This window comes from Haemorhous mexicanus, chromosome 16 (assembly GCF_027477595.1).
Source record: "Haemorhous mexicanus isolate bHaeMex1 chromosome 16, bHaeMex1.pri, whole genome shotgun sequence".
Lineage (NCBI taxonomy): Eukaryota > Metazoa > Chordata > Aves > Passeriformes > Fringillidae > Haemorhous > Haemorhous mexicanus.
Window position 1 is genome coordinate 4,520,473 of NC_082356.1, and position 18,453 is coordinate 4,538,925.

At 56.6% G+C, this 18,453-nt stretch overlaps 1 protein-coding gene across 1 annotated transcript; it reads right to left on the minus strand.

The window, feature by feature from the left end:
- Positions 1-684: 684 nt before the first annotated feature.
- Positions 685-6,812, minus strand: LOC132334591 (serine/threonine-protein kinase pim-1-like). Its single transcript, XM_059860698.1, has 3 exons — positions 6,721-6,812; positions 5,506-5,828; positions 685-752 (listed from the first exon to the last, which is right to left on the minus strand). Exons 1-3 carry the CDS (start codon positions 6,810-6,812, stop codon positions 685-687), a joined length of 483 nt encoding a protein of 160 aa, XP_059716681.1.
- Positions 6,813-18,453: the final 11,641 nt, after the last annotated feature.

Here is an 18,453-nt window from a genome sequence, read left to right on the forward strand (position 1 = left end):
CAGCCCCACCTGCTGCCCCAGCAGCGCCACCCGGGCCCGGCGCCATCGAGCCCCGCCTGGCCCCGGCGCTGCTGCCGCCCTCTCGCAGCCGTGCCCTGGGGCAGCCGCATGCAGCAGGGGCTGGGCTGAGCCCTGCCGGGCCAGCAGGCCGTGTGGCCAAAGTGCCAGCAGTGCCACTGGCAGGGAGCTGTGCCGCTGGGGCTGTGACAGGCTCTGTGTTCCCAGGGATGGCCGGGCGGCACCTGAGGGGGAAGAAGGAAGAGCTCCGGCTCATCTGCAGTGGTGAGTGAGGGCAGCGTGCGGACAGCAGAGGCTGATGGGGGGAGCTGCAAGCCCTGCCCCGGCTGCCGAGGGCTCTGCTCCCTGTGTGGACGAGGGGCGGCGTGGGCAGAGCACACAGAGATTTCAGGGCCACATGGGGGATTCGTGGCCAGGAGCTTCGGGCTGGTCCCATTGGTCCCTGCTCCCTCCTGGCCATGGCTAGAGCCGGCTGGAATGGCCCTGGCAGGGGACTCTCCTCGGGTTCTCTCAGGTTCTGACCGTGGCTCTGTTCCTCTCTCTTTCAGCCCTTGAACACCTGACAGAGGACACCAGCAGTGCCACGTCACACATGGCACTTCATACACTGAATGTCCTCCAGGCACTCCAGAGTGAGCGATCTTCCATCTTCCAGAGGCTGCAGGATCAGCTCCGCAGGGCATGGTGGACACGGCCTCGACTGTCGGGGCTCGGCTGGCTGCGCTGCTGGAGATCTGCAGAGAGCTGAGCACAGAGGCTCTGTCTGCTGGGGCCACCTAAGCCAGCAGGAATATTCTCTTTCTTTATGATTGTTCTTTTATTTTTGTTTTTTCTTTAGTATATGAATATAGAATGTGTTATAATACACAGACTCCCAGGAGCTTTCTTTTGCTTCCCAGGGTCTGCAGGGCATAGAGGAAGAGAGGGAAAAGGGTGCTTGGGCTCAGTAAGCTGTCCCGGAGAGCTGTGTTGCAGGGAAAATGGCCAGAAGCCCCTTGGCCTTTGGTGGTTCTGCTGAAGCCTTTGTGCTGCCAACAGAGTGGGTGGGCAAGGGCTGGAGCTGGAGAGATCCCTGTGAGAGCAGTGCCTGGAGATGGCCACAAGCCCTGTCCCAGGCAGGAAGCGCCATCTGTGTCCTCCTGCCCGTGTGCTGCTGGCTGGATTGCTGAGGGCTGCGAGGTGCCTCTGGATGGGGCTCCTCTGGAGCTGCTGTGGGGCTGCGGCGCTGCTGCCGGGCAGGTTGGCCGGGCTGGGGGAGACCCTGAGGGGACGGGGCCATGAAGGGACGAGGGGCTGCAGAAGCCCTGACAGGACACAGCAGTGGGAAGGCATGAGGGGGATGTGTGAGGGAGTGGGTGGCTGTAACATTGGCTCGAGGGGGAGTGGGTTGAAGACAAAGACACTAACTCACCCCAATGTGGCAAACAGAGAGCATTTGTTCTCAGGCCCTTCCTTCTAAAGGGCCTTTGAAAAACCCAGTCTGGATAATTTCATTGCTCTGCTCTCTATACCTTGTCAGGTTCTGCCCAGTGAAATGCTGCAGCCTTGGCAGAGATGTGACTGGGCAAGGCCCCTGTCAGTAAACCAGGGGCTGGTGCATTCACACAGCACTAGCCAGCCTGCACTGTGACACATGGCAGCAGAGTGCAAGGCACAGCTCCGGGTGCTCCCCAGGAACCTCAGCTCTGGGAGCACTGTCTGCCCCAAGCTCCAGGGGTTGCAGTGGGAGCCCGGCTGGGCTCTGCCCTGGGGCCATCCTGCAGGGACAGCTGGAAACAGGGAGCATTCCCTTGCCACAAAGAGCCAAGCCAGGCCTGCAGGGCAGCTGCTCCAGCCTGGACTGCACTGTTGTGTGCTGTGCTCTGGGGCTGGGGCTCCCTGCACAGGGGACTGGATGGTGTGCCAGAGTGTTGTCTTGGATAACACAAATTCTAGCGTCATCATAGCGCAAGGATTTCGTATTGTTAGAGCTTCACACCTTCTTGATGTTCCTCACAGGCAGTTCCTCTACACACTGACTGTTCCAGCTCCTTGCAGGAGTAATCTGACTCCTCTCACTCCTCTTCCCTTACTCTTATATATCACAAGTTCTTGTTGGTTGCAGGTGTGGCCTGTCAAGATCAGGCCCACCTCCAATCTTCAGCAACTGGTCCAGCTGCAACTCATTGGGGGTCAAGATCACCCTGTACAGCAGAGGAGACAGAGCAGCTTCAGCTTCGGCCTGACTGAGGTGGGTGTGTGGGCTGGGAAGGGTGAAGAGGCTCAAGGGGATTCAGAGAGCTCATCCTGCAGGAAGGACAAGGGAAAGGGAATGGGAGCTCAGCAGTGAGCAGAGCTGAGGGCTGGAGAGTGGCTCTCAATGACACCAAAATCCCATGGGACCTCTGAGACATTGCTGCTCCTCAGCCAGTGAAAGGATGCATCCCTAAGCCTGGGGCTCAGCCTTCCTCGTGGGGAGGGGCACCAAGGAAGGCAACAGTGTGATACAGGCTGCAATGGGCTGGGAACTCACCGAGGGAAAAGAGGGAGCAGTAGTAAAAGGCAGGTGGGGAGAGAACTGTTCAGAGAAGGGCTGAGCTACAACTTGAGCAAGCTGAGAAATGTCATTTGAGGGGCATCCCAGATTGATTTCATTTCAGAAGTTATTGAACAAATTTATTTTTTGGGGGGTGTCATGTTTTCCCCTGGAGGTGAACACTCTGCAAACTTGAGCTGTGCTGCCAAAATGCTCAAGCAAGTCTGTGCTGCAGGTCACACCATTCCTTCTTTGGCTGATTCCAGCCCGGTGCTGAGCTCCAGCAGAGCCCTGGCAGAGCCCAGAGCAGCCTCAGCACCCGCAGAGCCCGGCTGCAAGGAGAGAAAGCAGAAACCGCCCGTCAGCTGAAGGCTCCTGTGCCCTTGTCCCAGCTGCCCACGGTGCCCAGGCCATGCTGGCCGTGCTCAGAGCGGTGCCCAGAGCTGCCCATCACTGCTGCTTTTGGCAGCAGGGCAGGAGGGCAGGACGTGTGCCCAGCCTGCAGCCAGCCAGGGCACATCCACCTCCTCAGCAGCTGCCCAGAGCAGGAGCTGTGCTCCTGTGCTCACTGCCATCTCCCAGAAGCTCTGATCCCACCATGCCAGGCAGACGGGGACCCACCTCACGCCCTCCCCTGCTGGAAGAAAAGCTGGTCCCAAACGATGTCCTCAGCCTTCTCCAAGGGCACGGCCCATCCACACTGCAGCTGGTCCCAAGCACTTCCTGATCCAGACTGGACCCAACCTATAAGGCTTCATCTAGAAAAACAAACAACAAAATATTGAAAATAGATTACAGACAAAAAGGGGAAACAAGAAAAAAGGTAAAAAAATCTTATCTCTGCCAGGGCCTTGAGGAAGGCCAAACCCCTGCATGCAAGGAAAAACCCACACACGGGTCAGGGAAGCCCAGGCTTTCTCCCTTCCCCCCTGCACTGCCCCCCACAATAATGCTGATCCCAAAGCAAACAAGGGCAGTGGAGCAGCCCAAGCCCTTCCTTGCCTGCACAGCAAAGCAGCCTCAGCACAGGTTCTGGAGTCCCACCTCTGCTCCCCCCTTGGGGTTTGTTTGTGTCGGGCTGGCTGCCCCAGCCCCAGCCCAGGGCACGGTGGGGGCTGGGGGCTGTTGGCAGAGCCAGGAGCCCACTCCCATTTCGTACCCAGCCCAGCCTATCCCCCCAGCCCTGCCAAAACCAGCTGGGCAGGCGACTGAAGGATCAGCTGCATCTGCCCCAGCAAAGGGGGAACCTTTGGTTCCCCGCTAGGCTGTGCAATGCCCAAATGTGGGAGCATCCCCCTGGGTGTGGACTCATCTGCAAATTTGCTGTGGAGCCTGGCTTTGAAGAAGGTGCCACAATCAAAGTCCATCATCTTCAGCTGGCCAGTGGCCAGGTCCAGGAAGAGGTTGCCATCCTTGATGTCATCCTCGCTGTCTCCAGCAGCAGCAGTCCCACCTGGTACAGCTTCTCCAGGGGCTCCTTCTCCTTCCATGGGGTGAGACCAGGCTCTCAGGTTCTGCCCAGAGCCCCAGCTGTCAGGGAACCAGGACAAGCAAAACCAGCTCAGATGGTGGCCACCAGTGCTGGGCAGAGCAGCTCAGCTCCAGCACAAGGGCTGTGTGTTCCCATCTGATGAGCCCTGGGCAGTGACACGGGCAGGACAAAAAAGTCTGGCTTCCTTTGCTTCTGACTGCCAAGGCATGTGTGGAGCTGTAACTTACCAGGGCCCTGCATCACAGTGTGCCTGTGGCTCTCTCCCTTCTTCTAGGGCAGATGAATATCCTGCATCCAAGGATGACAGAGCAGCTCTTCTAATGAGGGCCTTTCCAAGTCCAGCATGGATAAACACCGCCTGATCAGATCTTGGCACTCTGGGCAGAGAAACCACAAACCGCTGGTCAGTTGGAGAAGGCTCCTGTTGGCTTTGCCCCACTATTCCTGTGCCCAGGCCATGCTGGATGTGCTCAGAGCTGGGCCTAAGCTTTCCCATCCATTCCCTGGTTTGGAGGAGAGGAGGAGAGAATGACATGTGCCACCTCCTCAGCAGCTGCCAGAGCAGGATGCTCACGAGCCCGCTGCTGTCTCCCAGCACTGGTATTCCCCCGTGCCCAGAGATGAGGATCCACCTTGAGAGAGCCCTTGTGGCAGCGAGAGCTGATGGTCCCAGCTGATGTTCTGGCCCCTCCTGAAAGGGTGCTCCCCACAGACCATCTGGTGCAGCAGGATGCCCAGGGACCAGATGGTAGCTGGCCTGCCATAGTACCAGCCAAAGTGGGTCCATTCCGGGGGGCTGTATGACCGTGTTCCTATGGAATACAGATGGAGTTCATCAGGGGGATGCTGCTGCTCCCAGAGCCTGGCCCCAGCATCCCTGCTCCAGTGGCACATGGGGTGTGACGCACTGCCCTCTCACCAGCACCTGGGACTTGTGTACAGACTTGGGGTTGGAAAAGAAGCCACTGGGGTTGGAAGAGGGCAGTGGAAGCCGTGGCAAGGCCCCACCATAACAAGGAAGAAACCACTCAGTGCTGGGGGAAAAACCATGCCTGCATCCTCCCTGCCTGCATTGCTCCAAAAAACATTATGAACCCAAAACAAAGCAGGCGAGTGGAGCAGTCCAAGCCCTTTCTCACCTGAAAACCAAACTGGCTGGGGCACTGGTTCCGACCCCCCCTCTCAGCTACCCCCACCCACGGGTGTTTTTGTTGGGCTGGCTGCCCCAGCCCCAGTCCTGGGCAGAGTGGTGGGCAAAGGCTGCCTGCAGGGCTGGAAGCTGGCTCCACACCCAGCCCTGCTCCAAAGCAACTTGGCTGAAGTCTCAGTGCCATGAAGGGCTGCAGAAGGGAGAATCCCCACTGCCACACCCAGCTTGGGCTCTGAGATGTTGGGCCATGAGATGCTGGGACCAGGAGCACACCCTGTGTGGGCTCACCTGCAAAGTGAGTGTAGGCTGTGTCCTGCAGGTAGGTGCCACAGCCAAAGTCGATCAATTTGGCCTGCCCGGTGGCCAGGTCAACCAGGATGTTCTCTGGTTTGATGTCCCTGTGCAGGACCCCACAGCTGGTGCAGTGCCGCACGGCCTCCAGCACCTGGCGGAACAGCTCCCGCGCCACCTCCTCGGGCAGGAAGCCCCGTGCCCGAATGAAATGCTGCAGGTCCTGACACCGCTCCGGGCGCTCCAGCACCATCAAGACGTCGTTGGGGAGCTCAAGCCACTCCAGCAGCTGGACCACACCAGGGAAGCCAGTGGACACCTTGGCCAGCAGCACGATCTCCAGGGGTGCGCTGGTGCCGTCGGGCTGCGGGAGGAGCACGATGCCGTCAGTGGGGCTGATGCTGTGCCAGGGCTCAGGAAGCCCTCAGCCAGCCTGGGATGCTCTGTGCCCTGCGCTGGCCCCACGCCCGCTCTCCCTCGAGGGGTCCTGGAGGCTTCCACCCTGTCGGGCCTCGGCTCATCCCCGCCCGGCACGGCCCGGCTGCTCCCGCTGGCCCCGCTCACTCACCAGCTCGCCCGCAGTGCCGGACGCGCTTCCTTGGCACCCTTTTGATGGCCACCTGCAAGCCAAGGGAAGCAGCGGGCTGAGTTCGCCGCCCCCCTTGCTCAGCCCCATCCTCCGCCCTCCTCCTCCTCCGCCCCCTCCTCCTCCTCCTCCTCCTGCGCCCGCCGCTCACCGGGGCGCCGTCCGAGAGCCGCGTGGCCGCGAAGACGCTGCCGAAGCCGCCGCGCCCCAGCAGCGAGCCCAGCCGGTACTGCTCCTTCAGGCCCTGCTGCGCCTTCCCTGCCGGCGGGACGCGGCTGTCAGCGCTCGGCCCGGGGCCAGCAGCGGCCCCCGAGCGCCCCTCAAGCGCCCCGGGCCGGCCATCCCCAGGCGTTCGCTCCCTGCAGCGGGACAGCAGCGGCTCGGGGCCGTCGGCCGCGCTGCCGAGCGGCGGAGCTCGGGCCGGGCAAGCAGGAGCGGAGGCGGCGGGAGCGGCCGAGCCGCCTGTGTCCTCCGCGGGCCCCGGGAGGGGCTGGGGCCGGGGCCGGGGCCGGGGCCGGGGCCGGCGCCGGGGCCGGGGCCGGGGCCAGCGCCGGGGCCGGGGCCGGGGCCGGGGCCGGGGCCAGGCTCGGGCCAGGCGGAGCCAAAGGGAGGCGATGCCGCCCCAGCCCCAGGCACTGATGCCCGCCCAGCAGCGCCACCGCCAGTACGGCCAGAGCCGGCCGGAGGCGAGACCGCGGCGGGACGCCCGGGGTCGGGGTCCGGGCAGCCGCACCCGGGGCCGGGGGCGGGCTGGGGGCATGGCCCGACCGGGCATGGGGAAAGAGAGACTGGGAGAGGAGGGGACCCCGGGGAAGGGAGACCGGGAGAGGGAGAGACAAGCGGGACTGCGGGACAAGCGGGACTGCGGGAGAGGGAGAGGACAAGCAAGAGGGACTCGGCAAAGTCGCTGCTTTTGCTGCTGCTTTCGCTGCTGCTGCTGCCGCTGCAACTGAAGCGCCGGGGCCGTTTGTCCCCGTGTCCGTTTGCCCGTTGCCCACTCGCCCTCGCGCCGAGCCCCGCGCTCCCCGGGGGCAGCCCCTGAGCCTGTCCAAACACGGGAACTTGGCCGTGTTCAGCCAAGACCCAGAGTCTGCACTCCTGCACAGCGGCACAGGAATCCCCTCAGTCCCTGCTGTGCATTGTCCCTGCTGAGGGTCAAACACTATCGGAGCGCATTCCCTGAGTGCTGAATTTGTACGGACCCAGGCACTGCTCTTACCTCTCCAGCATTGCTTTCCAAAGAAAACCAGGGGAAGGCAAACTGGGTGTAGCTCATGGTATTTGACAGTGTCTACAACTTGCCAAGTCATGGATCTTCGAGGTGAGATCCATTTGGAATTAATGGGAAGGAGAAGTAGTGCAAGATGGAAAAGGGGAGCATAAAAATAAATCGAGTAAAACATCTCAGATGGTTTCTTTCTGTTTTCTTTGAATTTCTTCAAAGCTCTTTCAGTTTTCCCATCATCTGCTCCTCAGTCCTCTTTGCTCTTTCCAAGAATCTTTCCTGGAGAACGAGGTGCAGCTTCTGTCACAAGATGTGCCACCAAATGCAGCTCCTCTTGGCTTTCCACACCGTGCGTGCAGCATGAGTCTTGCAGCAAAGCAGGACAAATATTTGAAGAACTTGACAGCTTGTTCTTTCTTTTCCTTGTGGGCTGGGCAGTTGTGCCATTGGTGAGGTTTTCAATGTTACTGTTCTACCCTCAGAAAACATGATGGGCTACCAGGAATTGTTAGGGAATGCAAACCTGACTGAATGCAGAGAAAGAATCTCCAGAGCCTGCAGCCAGAAATGGAGAGCTGTGGGATAATCATTCCAACATGCCCGTGGACATAGGGAAAGTGAGCTAGAAGATGAAAATGGGCTGACAGAGGGAGTTTGTTTCAGTGTTCAGTTCAGATGCTTCTTCATCTCATGCATTGATATGAATCAAGAGTACAGTCAGTTCATGAAAAGTACCAGAACATGCTGGACCTGTCAGGAGATGACTGGAAGAATTTGAAAAGGAAAAATGCATTGAATGACTTGGCAAACTTTTTCTCTAAGAAGGGTCATTTTTTCCTAATAATTTCTGAGCCATTCCCTCTGCTTTTGTGCTTCCTAACAAGTCCATTTTCATCCCAGATTGCCCATGAAATGGGAACCCTGAGCTTGTGGAAGTGCCTGAAAGATGCCCTGTTCCTCTGCAGGGACCCTGAGGCTGAAGCAGGAGCCTGAGCCCTCTCTGGGGAAGCCTCCTCCGAGCTGGAATTTGTGCCGCGCTGGGAGAGGAGGAGGAGGGGGAGAGCGCTGGCGCTGTGTGGCAGGAGCAGGAGGTTTGGGCCGCAGGACATTCCGTCTGCGCCGCTGCCCCGCAATGGGCGGCCGTGCCCGGGGCTCTGGGCCTGGCCCCGCGTGCGCTGAGCTCCCGACACTGCGGGAGCTCCCCGGGCTGGGCTCAGCTTCCCGCTGGGACTGGGCAGCAGGCTGGGCTCCAGCTGGGATCAGCAGCAGCTGGAAATACCTCTGCGCATCTCCACTTGCTGCTGCTGCTGCTCAGAAGGAGAAACAATGAAGTGAGTCGAGAAGTTCTGGTTTCTCTTTCTCCTGGTGGATTTTTTCATTTGATTTGACACTTGAGAGGCAATTTCTGTGATGGCCTCTATCAGATTATTTTATTTCAGCAGCAGCAGCAACAGGGCCGTGTTTGAGCACTGCAAATGTTGTCTGTGTGGCTTTAATTCTCCTTGACTTAGTGCTCAGGGACTTCAGGGGATTTCAAGATCTGCTAATCATGATGCCTGTGACCAAAAGCCTGAGTTCACCTATTGCCGGCCGGGGGTCTATGTACAAAATCACAAACAGGACCGGACTGCTGAGGAATGTGTCTTGAGGTGTTTATTTTCCAGCATCAGTCTCATTACATGGTTATGACAATGGGAAGATGCCGGCAGTTTGTGTCCTCGGCAGCAGACAAAGAACTCAATGTTACAACTTACTTTAAAAGTTTTTTGACCAATCTCACAAAGCAAAAGCATATTGACAGTAGTTCTATCCAACCATTATAAGCACACGTACCTTTGGTTAAAACAATGCCTGATTATTTCGAATACAATACCTGCTTGTGAGCCACAATGCTCAGAGCTCATTTATTAAGCTCAGTACTTCCAAATATCAGGCTAGATATACTTTTCTGCAGCTTAGGGAGTTTTTCTAGCCAAGCGTTAATACACAAACTATTGTTTTATTTGTCCTTACTTTCCCACTTCTTATTTAACTTTTCTGCTGCCCTATCTCATGGTTACAGCTCAGCTCTAATCACAGTTCTGCTGTCTCTGAGGCCTGCCTTTTGCAGCTTTCCCAAAACCCTCTGATTTTAAGGATTCCCACATTCACTGTCACGAAAGCACTCTGGGTAGCACTGATCAAAAAAGGAAATTGCAGTTTTACAGATAAATTTCAAGTGGCAAGAGCAGCCATGATCTCCAATTGCCAAGGCAAAGGCAGCAGCAGCCTCCTGCTGTCACCTCAGGGTGAGTAAAGCAGTGCTGAAAACAGCGCTGGAACCCGATCCTTTCTTTCTCTGCTGGCTGGGTCAGGGCAGCACAGGCGGGCCCTGCGCAGTCAGGGCTGGGTGTGGGTGATTGCTGCTCTACTCCAGAACTGAGCTGGAAAAAGCCCTCGGGAGCCGAGGCAGGAGCAGGCGGGAAGGGGCCGGCGCTGCTGCTGCTCCTGGCCGGGAGCCCCGGCTGGGCCGGGCCGGCGCCCCCTGCGCTGCGGCTGCTGCTGCTGCCAGAGCCGGGCGGGACTCGGGGACAGGGAACGGACACGGGGGGACAGCAAAGGCCTGGCGGCTGCAGGGATGGTGGCGCTCGGGCCAGCGCCAGCACAGAGCTTCAGCCCACAATGAACCCCGAGGGAAACGCTGGGGAAAGGCTCCATTTCAGCCTTTCTTCACTCGTAGCTGTGAAGGGACTGAAATAAAAGGAGAACAAGCAGGGCCCGACCCCTTCTCCTTTGGGAGGAGCCCCACGCCTGGGGCTATGAGGGGCTGAGAGGGGCTGAGAGGGGCCATGAGGGGGAGAAGGGTCTCTGAGAGGCTGTGAGAGGCCTGGCACCTCATGGAACCAAGGGTCAGTTATGACGCTGCAGAACCAAGGTGATTCCTGCTGACAGTTCAGAACCTCATGGAACCAAGGGGCAATTCTGGACAGCAGGGCCATGGAACCGAGGAGTCCATTGGGACATTACAGAACCTCATGGAATCAAGGTGTCCATCTCACTCTACTGAACCTCATGGAACAAAGGGTCCCTTGTGACACTGTGGAGCCAAGGACACTGCTGTTGGCTGTACGAAAGCTCATGGAACCAAAAGTCCATTGTGACATTCTGGGGCCTCATGGAATCATGGAGACCATTATGACACTTCAGGACTCACTGGAACCAAGGGGCCATTTAACCTAAGGGTCATTGTAGCACGGCAGGGCCTCATGGAATCAAGGGGATCTTAGTGGGGCTCCATGAGACCACCGAGAGATTCTGACTCTGTGGAACCAAGGAGACCATTGTGACACTACAGGGTGTGGTGGAACTAAGAACTCGTGTGACAGGGAGGAGCCCAATGGAATCAAGGGGCCATTCCCTATTTCAGGGTTTCATGGAGCCAAGGTGTCCTTGTGACACTGTGGGGCATCATGGAATCCTGGAGACCATTCTGGCACTTTGAGGCCTTGTTGAATCAAGGAGCTCTTTGTGACACTGCTGCGACTCATGGAAGCAATGACACCATTCTGGCACTCTGAGTCCCCATGGCACCAAGGGGCCAGTGTGACACTATGGGTCCCCATGGAAGCAAGGGGCCAGTGTGACACTATGGGTCCCCATGGCACCAAGGGGCCAGTGTGACACTATGGGTCCCCATGGAAGCAAGGGGCCAGTGTGACACAGCCATGCCTGTGGAACCAAGGGTCCATTGTGATTTTGGGGAGCCCAATAGAACCAAGGGGCCATTGTGGCACTCTGCACAGTCCCATGGAACCAAGGAAACCATTTTGGCACTGCATGGCCTCATGGAAGCAAGGGGCCATTGTGCCACTGCAGAGCCAAGGAGACCACTGTGGTATCGCTGGGCCTTCTGGAAACAAAGTTCTGCTGCAGGGCCCCCAGGGTCCAAGAACATGGAACAAGTCTTGCTGGCTTAGCCTGACTGGTCCGGCTGACCTTGGCATGTGGAGGATTGCTATTCATCCGGCCCTGAAGCCATGGAGCTCCATGTTTTCCTTCCTCTGGGAAAGAACTCTCCTTCTCCTCCAGGGGTTCATGGCTGAAATTGGGATTCTACCTCCATATTTGATTATATCAAAGGGTTGTTCCTATATGAAATCTGCCAGAACAGACAGCTCTAGATGGCCTTGGCATCTGGGGGGGCAACCTCTCATCTGCCATCAAAACACTGGGGGGGCTGTGCTTTTCTTTCCATGGAAAGAAACATCTCTCATGTGCAGGCATCCATAGCCAAAACTGGGAATCTGCCTCCAAAATTCCTTATATCCAAGAGAGCTCCCAGATAAAAGCTGCCAGGACTGTCTAGGTTCCCTTGGATTCCTGAAGACCAGCTCTCATCTGCCTGTGAAACACTGGGGCTCTGCCCTTTCCTTCCTGTGCAGAAGAGCTGTCATTCTGGTCCAGGCACCCATGGCTATAGAAATACACTGCTACATATGGCTGAAATGGAATTGCACCTCCAAAACTCCCCAAATATCCAAGGGTTGCTTTCAGACAAAAGCTGCAAGGACAGACAGGTCTGGCTTACCTTGGCCTCCAGTGCCTGCCTCTCATCTGCCTTCAAAACCCTGGGGCTCTGTGGTTTCCTTCCTGTAGAAAAGAACCGTCCTTCTTGTCCAGGCGCCCATGTCCTCAAGCACATGAGCACTGTATAGGGACAGAGGAGCTCTGTGCTCAGTGGGGTGCAGACTGAGGACAGAAGGGGAGAGCCCTGGGAGGGACTGAAGGGTGGATTCAGAGATGGTGGATCCTTTTGACATTGTAAAGTACAGCCAGAGAAAGAAAGAGTTAATGCAAAGGGCAGCTTGGGAGGCCCAGATTAGGAAAAAAGAGCAAGGAATTTCCCTGCCATGGCAGGGCTGTGGAGCAACACATCCCTCAGAAAGAGCCTGGGTCAGCCCAAGGCTTTGTGTGGGCAGGCAGAGGCAGGCAGGAGGCAGAGCTGTCAGCAAAGGAAGGGGCCAGCCAGGTGGGGCAGCCGGGGGATGAGCACAGCCTGCAGGGACAGAGGCGCAGGGCAGGGACACCGTAGCACAGCCTGGGCTGCACAGGGCACAGGCATGGGCAGCAGCTGCCAGGCCCTGACAGAGCCAACTTGGGCAGCACTTTGGCCATGGCTGCTGGGCCTGGGCCTGAGCCAGGAGCAGGAGACAAGTGACCCTTGCAGGCCTGGGGCCTCATGGCCTCCTTGTCCCTGCTCAGCAGCCTGGCAGGGGCCGCCCCATGCTCCTGCCCTTGGCACTGCACATCCCCACATGCCAGTGCCCATCCCGGGAAGAGCCCTGAGCAAGGAGGGAGGGACAGGATCTGCCTGGCCAGGGGCTGGGGCTCAGGCCTTGGCACTTTCCATTCCTGGAACACATCCAGCTTTGCTCAGCCCCAGAGACACCTTGGCCTTGTTTGTCCCCAGCTGGCATCACTGCCTCCAGTGTTCTGCTCTACCTGGAACCTGGGGACACTTTCTCAGTCGTGTCCCTCAGTGGGACCCATTAAAACTTCACGAAACTTGGGAGTTTAAATTTAGCTTTGAGTTATGGAGAAGTTTCTTGAAGACTCTCTCAGGGACTGAGTCTGATGTAAACAACAGAAAAGCCCTGAGAGGGTCATTAAAATTTTCTTAGTCCAGTTATGGAGAAAGATTTCAAAGACCTTGTAAGAAATACACGTTCCTTTTTTAAAGGTTGTATTTTATTTATTTCTCTTTAGAGCAGAGGTGATCCCACCATTCTGTGATTGATATTGACCCAGGGTCTCTCCTCAGCAGCTCTGGCCTGCTCACAGAAGCTGTGCCTTGAGCTCTGACCCAGTGTGGACAACCTTGCTCCACATTCCCCAGCCCCATCCTGTCTGTCCTCACTCCCCTGGGACCTGCTGTGCTTGCAGAGCTGGCTGCACTCAGCCTTAGAGAGGTTTTCACTCTTTGGGGTTTTCTGAAGCAATCTGAAACTCCTGAGTTTCCCCACTGAAAACAGACACACTGCTCAGGTGTGTGCCAGCCCAAGGTGCCACCAAAGCCACTGCAGACCTGTCCTGGGCCAGCTCTGAGGGTGGATCATCAGCCCAAGCTGCACTGGGCCACTGCAAGGGGCTGTGGCCATGGGCACTGCACCAACCCCACTGCTGGGTTTGGCTGCCTCAGCAACCGTGAGAAATTAAACTGTCCTTGGAAACACTGGGGAGGACTGGGATGTACTGGGGAACACTGGGAACGCTGTGGGAGACACTGGGACATACTGGGAGTGACACTGGAGAGGACTGGGACAACCTGGGAACACAAGGAATGCTGAGGGGTCATCTGTGTGGACTGGGGTGGACTGCAAGGGTAAACACTGGGACATACTGAGAGTGATACTGGGGGATACTGGGACAAACTGGGGACACTGGGAAACTGCAGAGAAGACTGGGGACACTGAGGCATTCTGAGGATGACATTGGGGGGAACTGGAAGGGACTGGAAATGAACTCAGGTGTTTTGGGACAGACTGGGTTGTACTGGGAGGGATTGGAGGGGTACTGGGGTTTTACTGGGCTGTACTGGGAGGGTTTAGAGGCGCACTGGGGTTGTACTCGGCTCTCCCTGGAATGAAGTGGTCTGTAGTGGGGTTTTACAGGTCTGTACTGGGGATGAACTGGGCTTTACTGGGAGGGACTGGAGAGGTTGAAGGGGCTGTTCCCGCCTCCACCGCATCCCATTTGCCGAGGCTCCCGCCGATCAACGCTCACAGCAAATCAGCGCCTGAGATCTGAGCCTTGGGGGCGCTGCCTATGGTAGGCCTCGCCTTATTTACTACAACTCCCATCATGCTCTGCGGCCATATGTGCACCATATGAGCCGGGACTACAGTGACCGTCATGTCCCGCGGCCTGATTAAACGCGGCACCCACCACCCCCCCCCGCCATTAGAGCCGGGACTATAACGCCCGTCATGCCCCGCGCTCCACAGAACCACCACCCCCCCCCGGGATCCGCGCCCCATCTGTCCCATAAGTGTCCCCCAGACCCTCCAGGATCCCTCAGTGCCCCCTCAGCGCCCATTCGGGACCCCCCAAAAGCGTCCCCAGATCCCCTGAGTGCTCCCAGTCCCACAGATGCTCGGCACAGCCACTTCTGGGAATTCATCTCCTCTCATCCCCCGCGGTCCCAGAGCCCCTCAGATCATAGTCCCGCGCCTAAAACTCCTGCCGTGCCCCGCGCCCTAAAAAACTCAGGAAGAGCTCCTCGAGCTCCCCCCAAGGGCTCTCGAAATGTTTAAGTTCCCCCGAAGACCTCAAGTCGCGGCTCGGACGCAAAAGTGTCCACCAAGAGCCCTCCCGGACCCCCAAACATCGTGTTCGAGCCACTTCCGGGACTACTGCTCCCATCATGCTCCGCGGCGCGCGTCCAGCGCTGTTCCAGTCGGGACTTCATCTCCCGTCATGCCTCGCGCCTCGCCGAGTGCCAGTGCAGCCGCGCCTAGAACTCCCGTGATGCTCCGCGGCCCCGTTCCATGGTATCAATCACAGAATCACAGAATTTCTAGGTTGGGAGAGACCTTTAAGATCATCGAGTCCAACCCACGCTCCAACACCTCAAGTAGAACATGGCACCAAGTGCCAAATCCAGTCTTTTTTTAAATACATCGAGGGATGGTGACTCCACCACCTCCCTGGGTAGATGATTCCAGTATTTGACCACTCTTTCTGTGAAAAACTTCCTCCTTAATTCTAGCCTGTATCTCCCTTGGCACAGCTTGAGACTGTGTCCTCTTGTTCTGTCTGTTGTTGCCCGGAGAAAGAGACTGACCCCCAGCTCAGCACCACCACCCTTCAGGAAGTTGAAGAGAGTGATAAGGTCGCCTCTGAGTCTCCTTTTCTCCAGGCTGAACAACCCCAGCTCCCTCAGTCATTCTTCATACAGCTTGTGTTCCAAGCCCCTCACCAGCCTCGTTGCTCTCCTCTGGACATGCTCAAGCATCTCAATGTCCCTCCTAAACTGAGGGGCCCAGAACTGGACGCAATACTCGAGGTGTGGCCTCACCAGTGCTGAGTACAGGGGAAGGATGGCCTCCCTGCTCCTGCTGGCCACACTATTCCTGATACTAGCCAGGATGCCATTGGCCCTCTTGGCCACCTGGGCACACTGCTGGCTCATGTTCAGCCGACTGTCAACCAGCACCCCCAGGTCCCTTTCCTCCTGAGCACTGTCCAGCAACAGCATCCCCAGCCTATAACATTGCAGGGGGTTATTGTGGCCAAAGTGCAGGACTTGGCACTTGGACTTACTGAACTTCATCCCATTAGATTCTGCCCATCCATCCAACTGTTCCAGGTCCCTCTGCAAAGCCCTCCGTCCCTCTAACAGATGGACACACGCTCCCAGCTTAGTGTCATCTGCAATTTGCTAATGAAAGACTCTAAACCTCATCCATATCATCAATAAAAATATTAAACAGAACTGGCCCCAGCACAGACCCCTGAGGGACACCACTGGTGACTGGCCACCAGCTGGATGCAGCACCATTCACCACCACTCTCTGGGCCCAGCCATCCAGCCAGTTCTAACCCAGCAAAGAGTGCTCCTGTCCAAGCCACAGGCTGCCGCTTGTCTAGGAGTATGCTGTGGGAGACAGTGCCAAAGGCCTTGCTGATATCCAAATAAACAATGTCTACAGCCTTCCCTTCATCCACTAGGCGGGTTACCTGGTCATAAAAGGTGACCAGGTTGGTTAAACATGAGCTACCCCTCCTAAACCCATGCTGACTGGGTCTGATACCCTGGCCATCCTGTCAATTCTGTGTGATGGCACTTTTATAAACTGTTCCATTATTTTGCCAGGGACTGAGGTCAGGCTGACTGGTCTATAATTACCAGGATCCTCCTTTGCACCCTTTTTGTGAATGGGTATCACATTGGCCAGCTTCCAGCCATCCGGAACCTCAGCAGTGCGCCAGGACTGTTGGTAAATGATGGAGAGTGGCTTTGCAAGCTCATTTGCCAGCTCTGTCATTACCCTGGGGTGGATCCCGTCTGGTCCCATAGATTTATGAACATCCAAGCATTTCAGGAGTTCTTTGACTGCCTCCTCTTGGATAATGGGGGGACCATTCTGCTCCCTGACACCAACAACCACTCCAAGCGGGCAGGTGTCTTGAGGGCAGGTCATCTTCCCACTAAAAACTGAGGCAAAGTGGGCATTAAGCACTCCTGCCTTCTCCTCATCTGCAGATACTAAGTTCCCTCCCTTGTCCAACAAAGAACAAAGGCTGGTCCTACGCTTCCTTCTAGCATTAATGTATTTGTAAAACCACTTTTTATTATCCTTTACAAAAGTTGCCATTCTAAGTTCAAAATGAGCTTTGGCCTCCCTATTTTTTTCCTGCATGCTCCAGCAGCCTTCTTGAATACTTCCTTAGAGACCTGACTCTCCTTCCAACGCTGATACATCCTCTTTTTATTCCTAAGTTCTTCCAAAACCTCCTTGCCCAGCCAGGCTGGACATTTACCCTGCTGACTGATCTTTTGGCACACAGGGACAGTCTGTTCCTGTGCCCTCATGATCTCTGTTTTGAGGCATGCCCACCTTTCCTGAACTCCTTTGTTTTTAAGGGCTGTTTCCCAAGGGACGCTCTGAATAAGTCTCCTAAACAGGCCAAAGTCTGCCCTCCAGAAGTTCAGTGTAAGAGTCTTACTGGTGCTCCTCCTGACTTCACCAAATATTGAGAACTCTATTATTTCATGATCACTCTGCCCCAAGCGACCTCCAACCACCACATCTCCCACCAGCCCATCTCTATTTGCAAACAGCAGATCTAACACAGCCCCTCCCCTGGTGGCTTCACCCACCAGCTGCGACAGAAAGTTGTCCTCCATACATTCTAAGAATTTCCTGGACTGCTCTTTACTGCTGTATTAAGTTCCCAGCAGATGTCTGGTAGGTTGAAGTCACCCACAAGAACAAGGGCTGATGATCTTGAAACATTACCTAGCTGCTTATAGAATAGGTCATCTACCTCTTCTTCCTGGTCGGGTGGACGATAACAGACTCCCAGCAGGGTGTCAGCCTTGTTGGCCTTCCCCTTAATTTTTTCCCATAGACATTCAACTCCATCTTCCTTAGTTTCAATTTCTATGGCATCAAAAGTCTCCTTAATATAAAGGGCCACCCCTCCTCCTCGTCTTCCTTTCCTGTCTCTTCTGAAGAGCTTGTATCCATCCAGTGCAGTACTCCAGCTATGTGAGTCATCCCACCACGTTTCCATGATGGCAGCTACATCATAGCTCTGCAGTTGCACCACGGCCTCCAGCTCTTCTTGTTTATTGCCCAAGCTGTGTGCATTGGTATACACACACCTCAGCTGGGCTACTGACTTCACCCCTAACTCAGCCTTGCAACCTTTGGGCCTGCTTCCAGATAGCTCAGCTGCTTCCCCTTCCCCCTTCAAACCTAGTTTAAAGCCCTCTCAATGAGCTCTGCCAGTTCATGAGCTAAAAACCTTTTGCCCTTAACAGAGAGATGTACCCCATCTGGTTCTAGCAGAGCAGATGCTGTAAAAGCTTCCCCATGATCAAAGAATCCAAAATTTTGCTGATGACACCAACCCTTAAGCCACTTGTTGATGATGCGGATTCTCCTGTTTCTTTCATCATTTTCCTCCACCACCAAAGGAATTGAGCAGAACACTACCTGTGCTCCTGCCCTACCCGAGCCTGGCAGGGAGGGGCACCCCTGATAGCACCCCCAAAGTCCCTGCACCACTCTCCAACACCTCCCCAGGGCTGTGAGCCATGGTCTCTGGGGGCTCAGCCCCTCCTACGTCAGGGGATGTTGGTGCTGCCCTACAGCCCTCCTTCCCTGGGGCCCTTCCCACCTCTCTCCATGTCCCCCATCCCCCCACTGTCACCCACCCACACGGTGCCACCGGTGCCAGGCCACAATGACACCCACGAGCAGGAGCAGGAACAAAAGGGCCCCACTGACCCCTGCAGCCACTGCAAGAAACAGAGGGGGACACGTCAGGGTCACCCATCACCCCAGGGGTCCTGCACTCCCTGGTGCCCCTGTGTGACCCCACCTGTGTCTCTGCCTGTCTCTGTGTCCTGCGGTGTCACCTCCAGTACATCAGGGGTGATGGTGGCATTGGCCACAGGCACTGTGGG

What these genes read in the sequence shown, in the direction of transcription:
- LOC132334591 (XM_059860698.1), bottom strand. Translation starts at nt 6,812, where the DNA reads ATGCCCCCAGCCCGCCCCCGGCCCCGGGTGCGGCTGCCCGGACCCCGA. An exon ending in GCCTCCGGCCGGCTCTGGCC is followed by an intron (nt 5,829 to 6,720) that starts GTACTGGCGGTG and finishes CCTCCCGCAGCC; the next exon opens with CGACGGCACCAGCGCACCCC. An exon ending in CAAATTGATCGACTTTGGCT is followed by an intron (nt 753 to 5,505) that starts GTGGCACCTACC and finishes AGCTCTCTGCAG; the next exon opens with ATCTCCAGCAGCGCAGCCAG.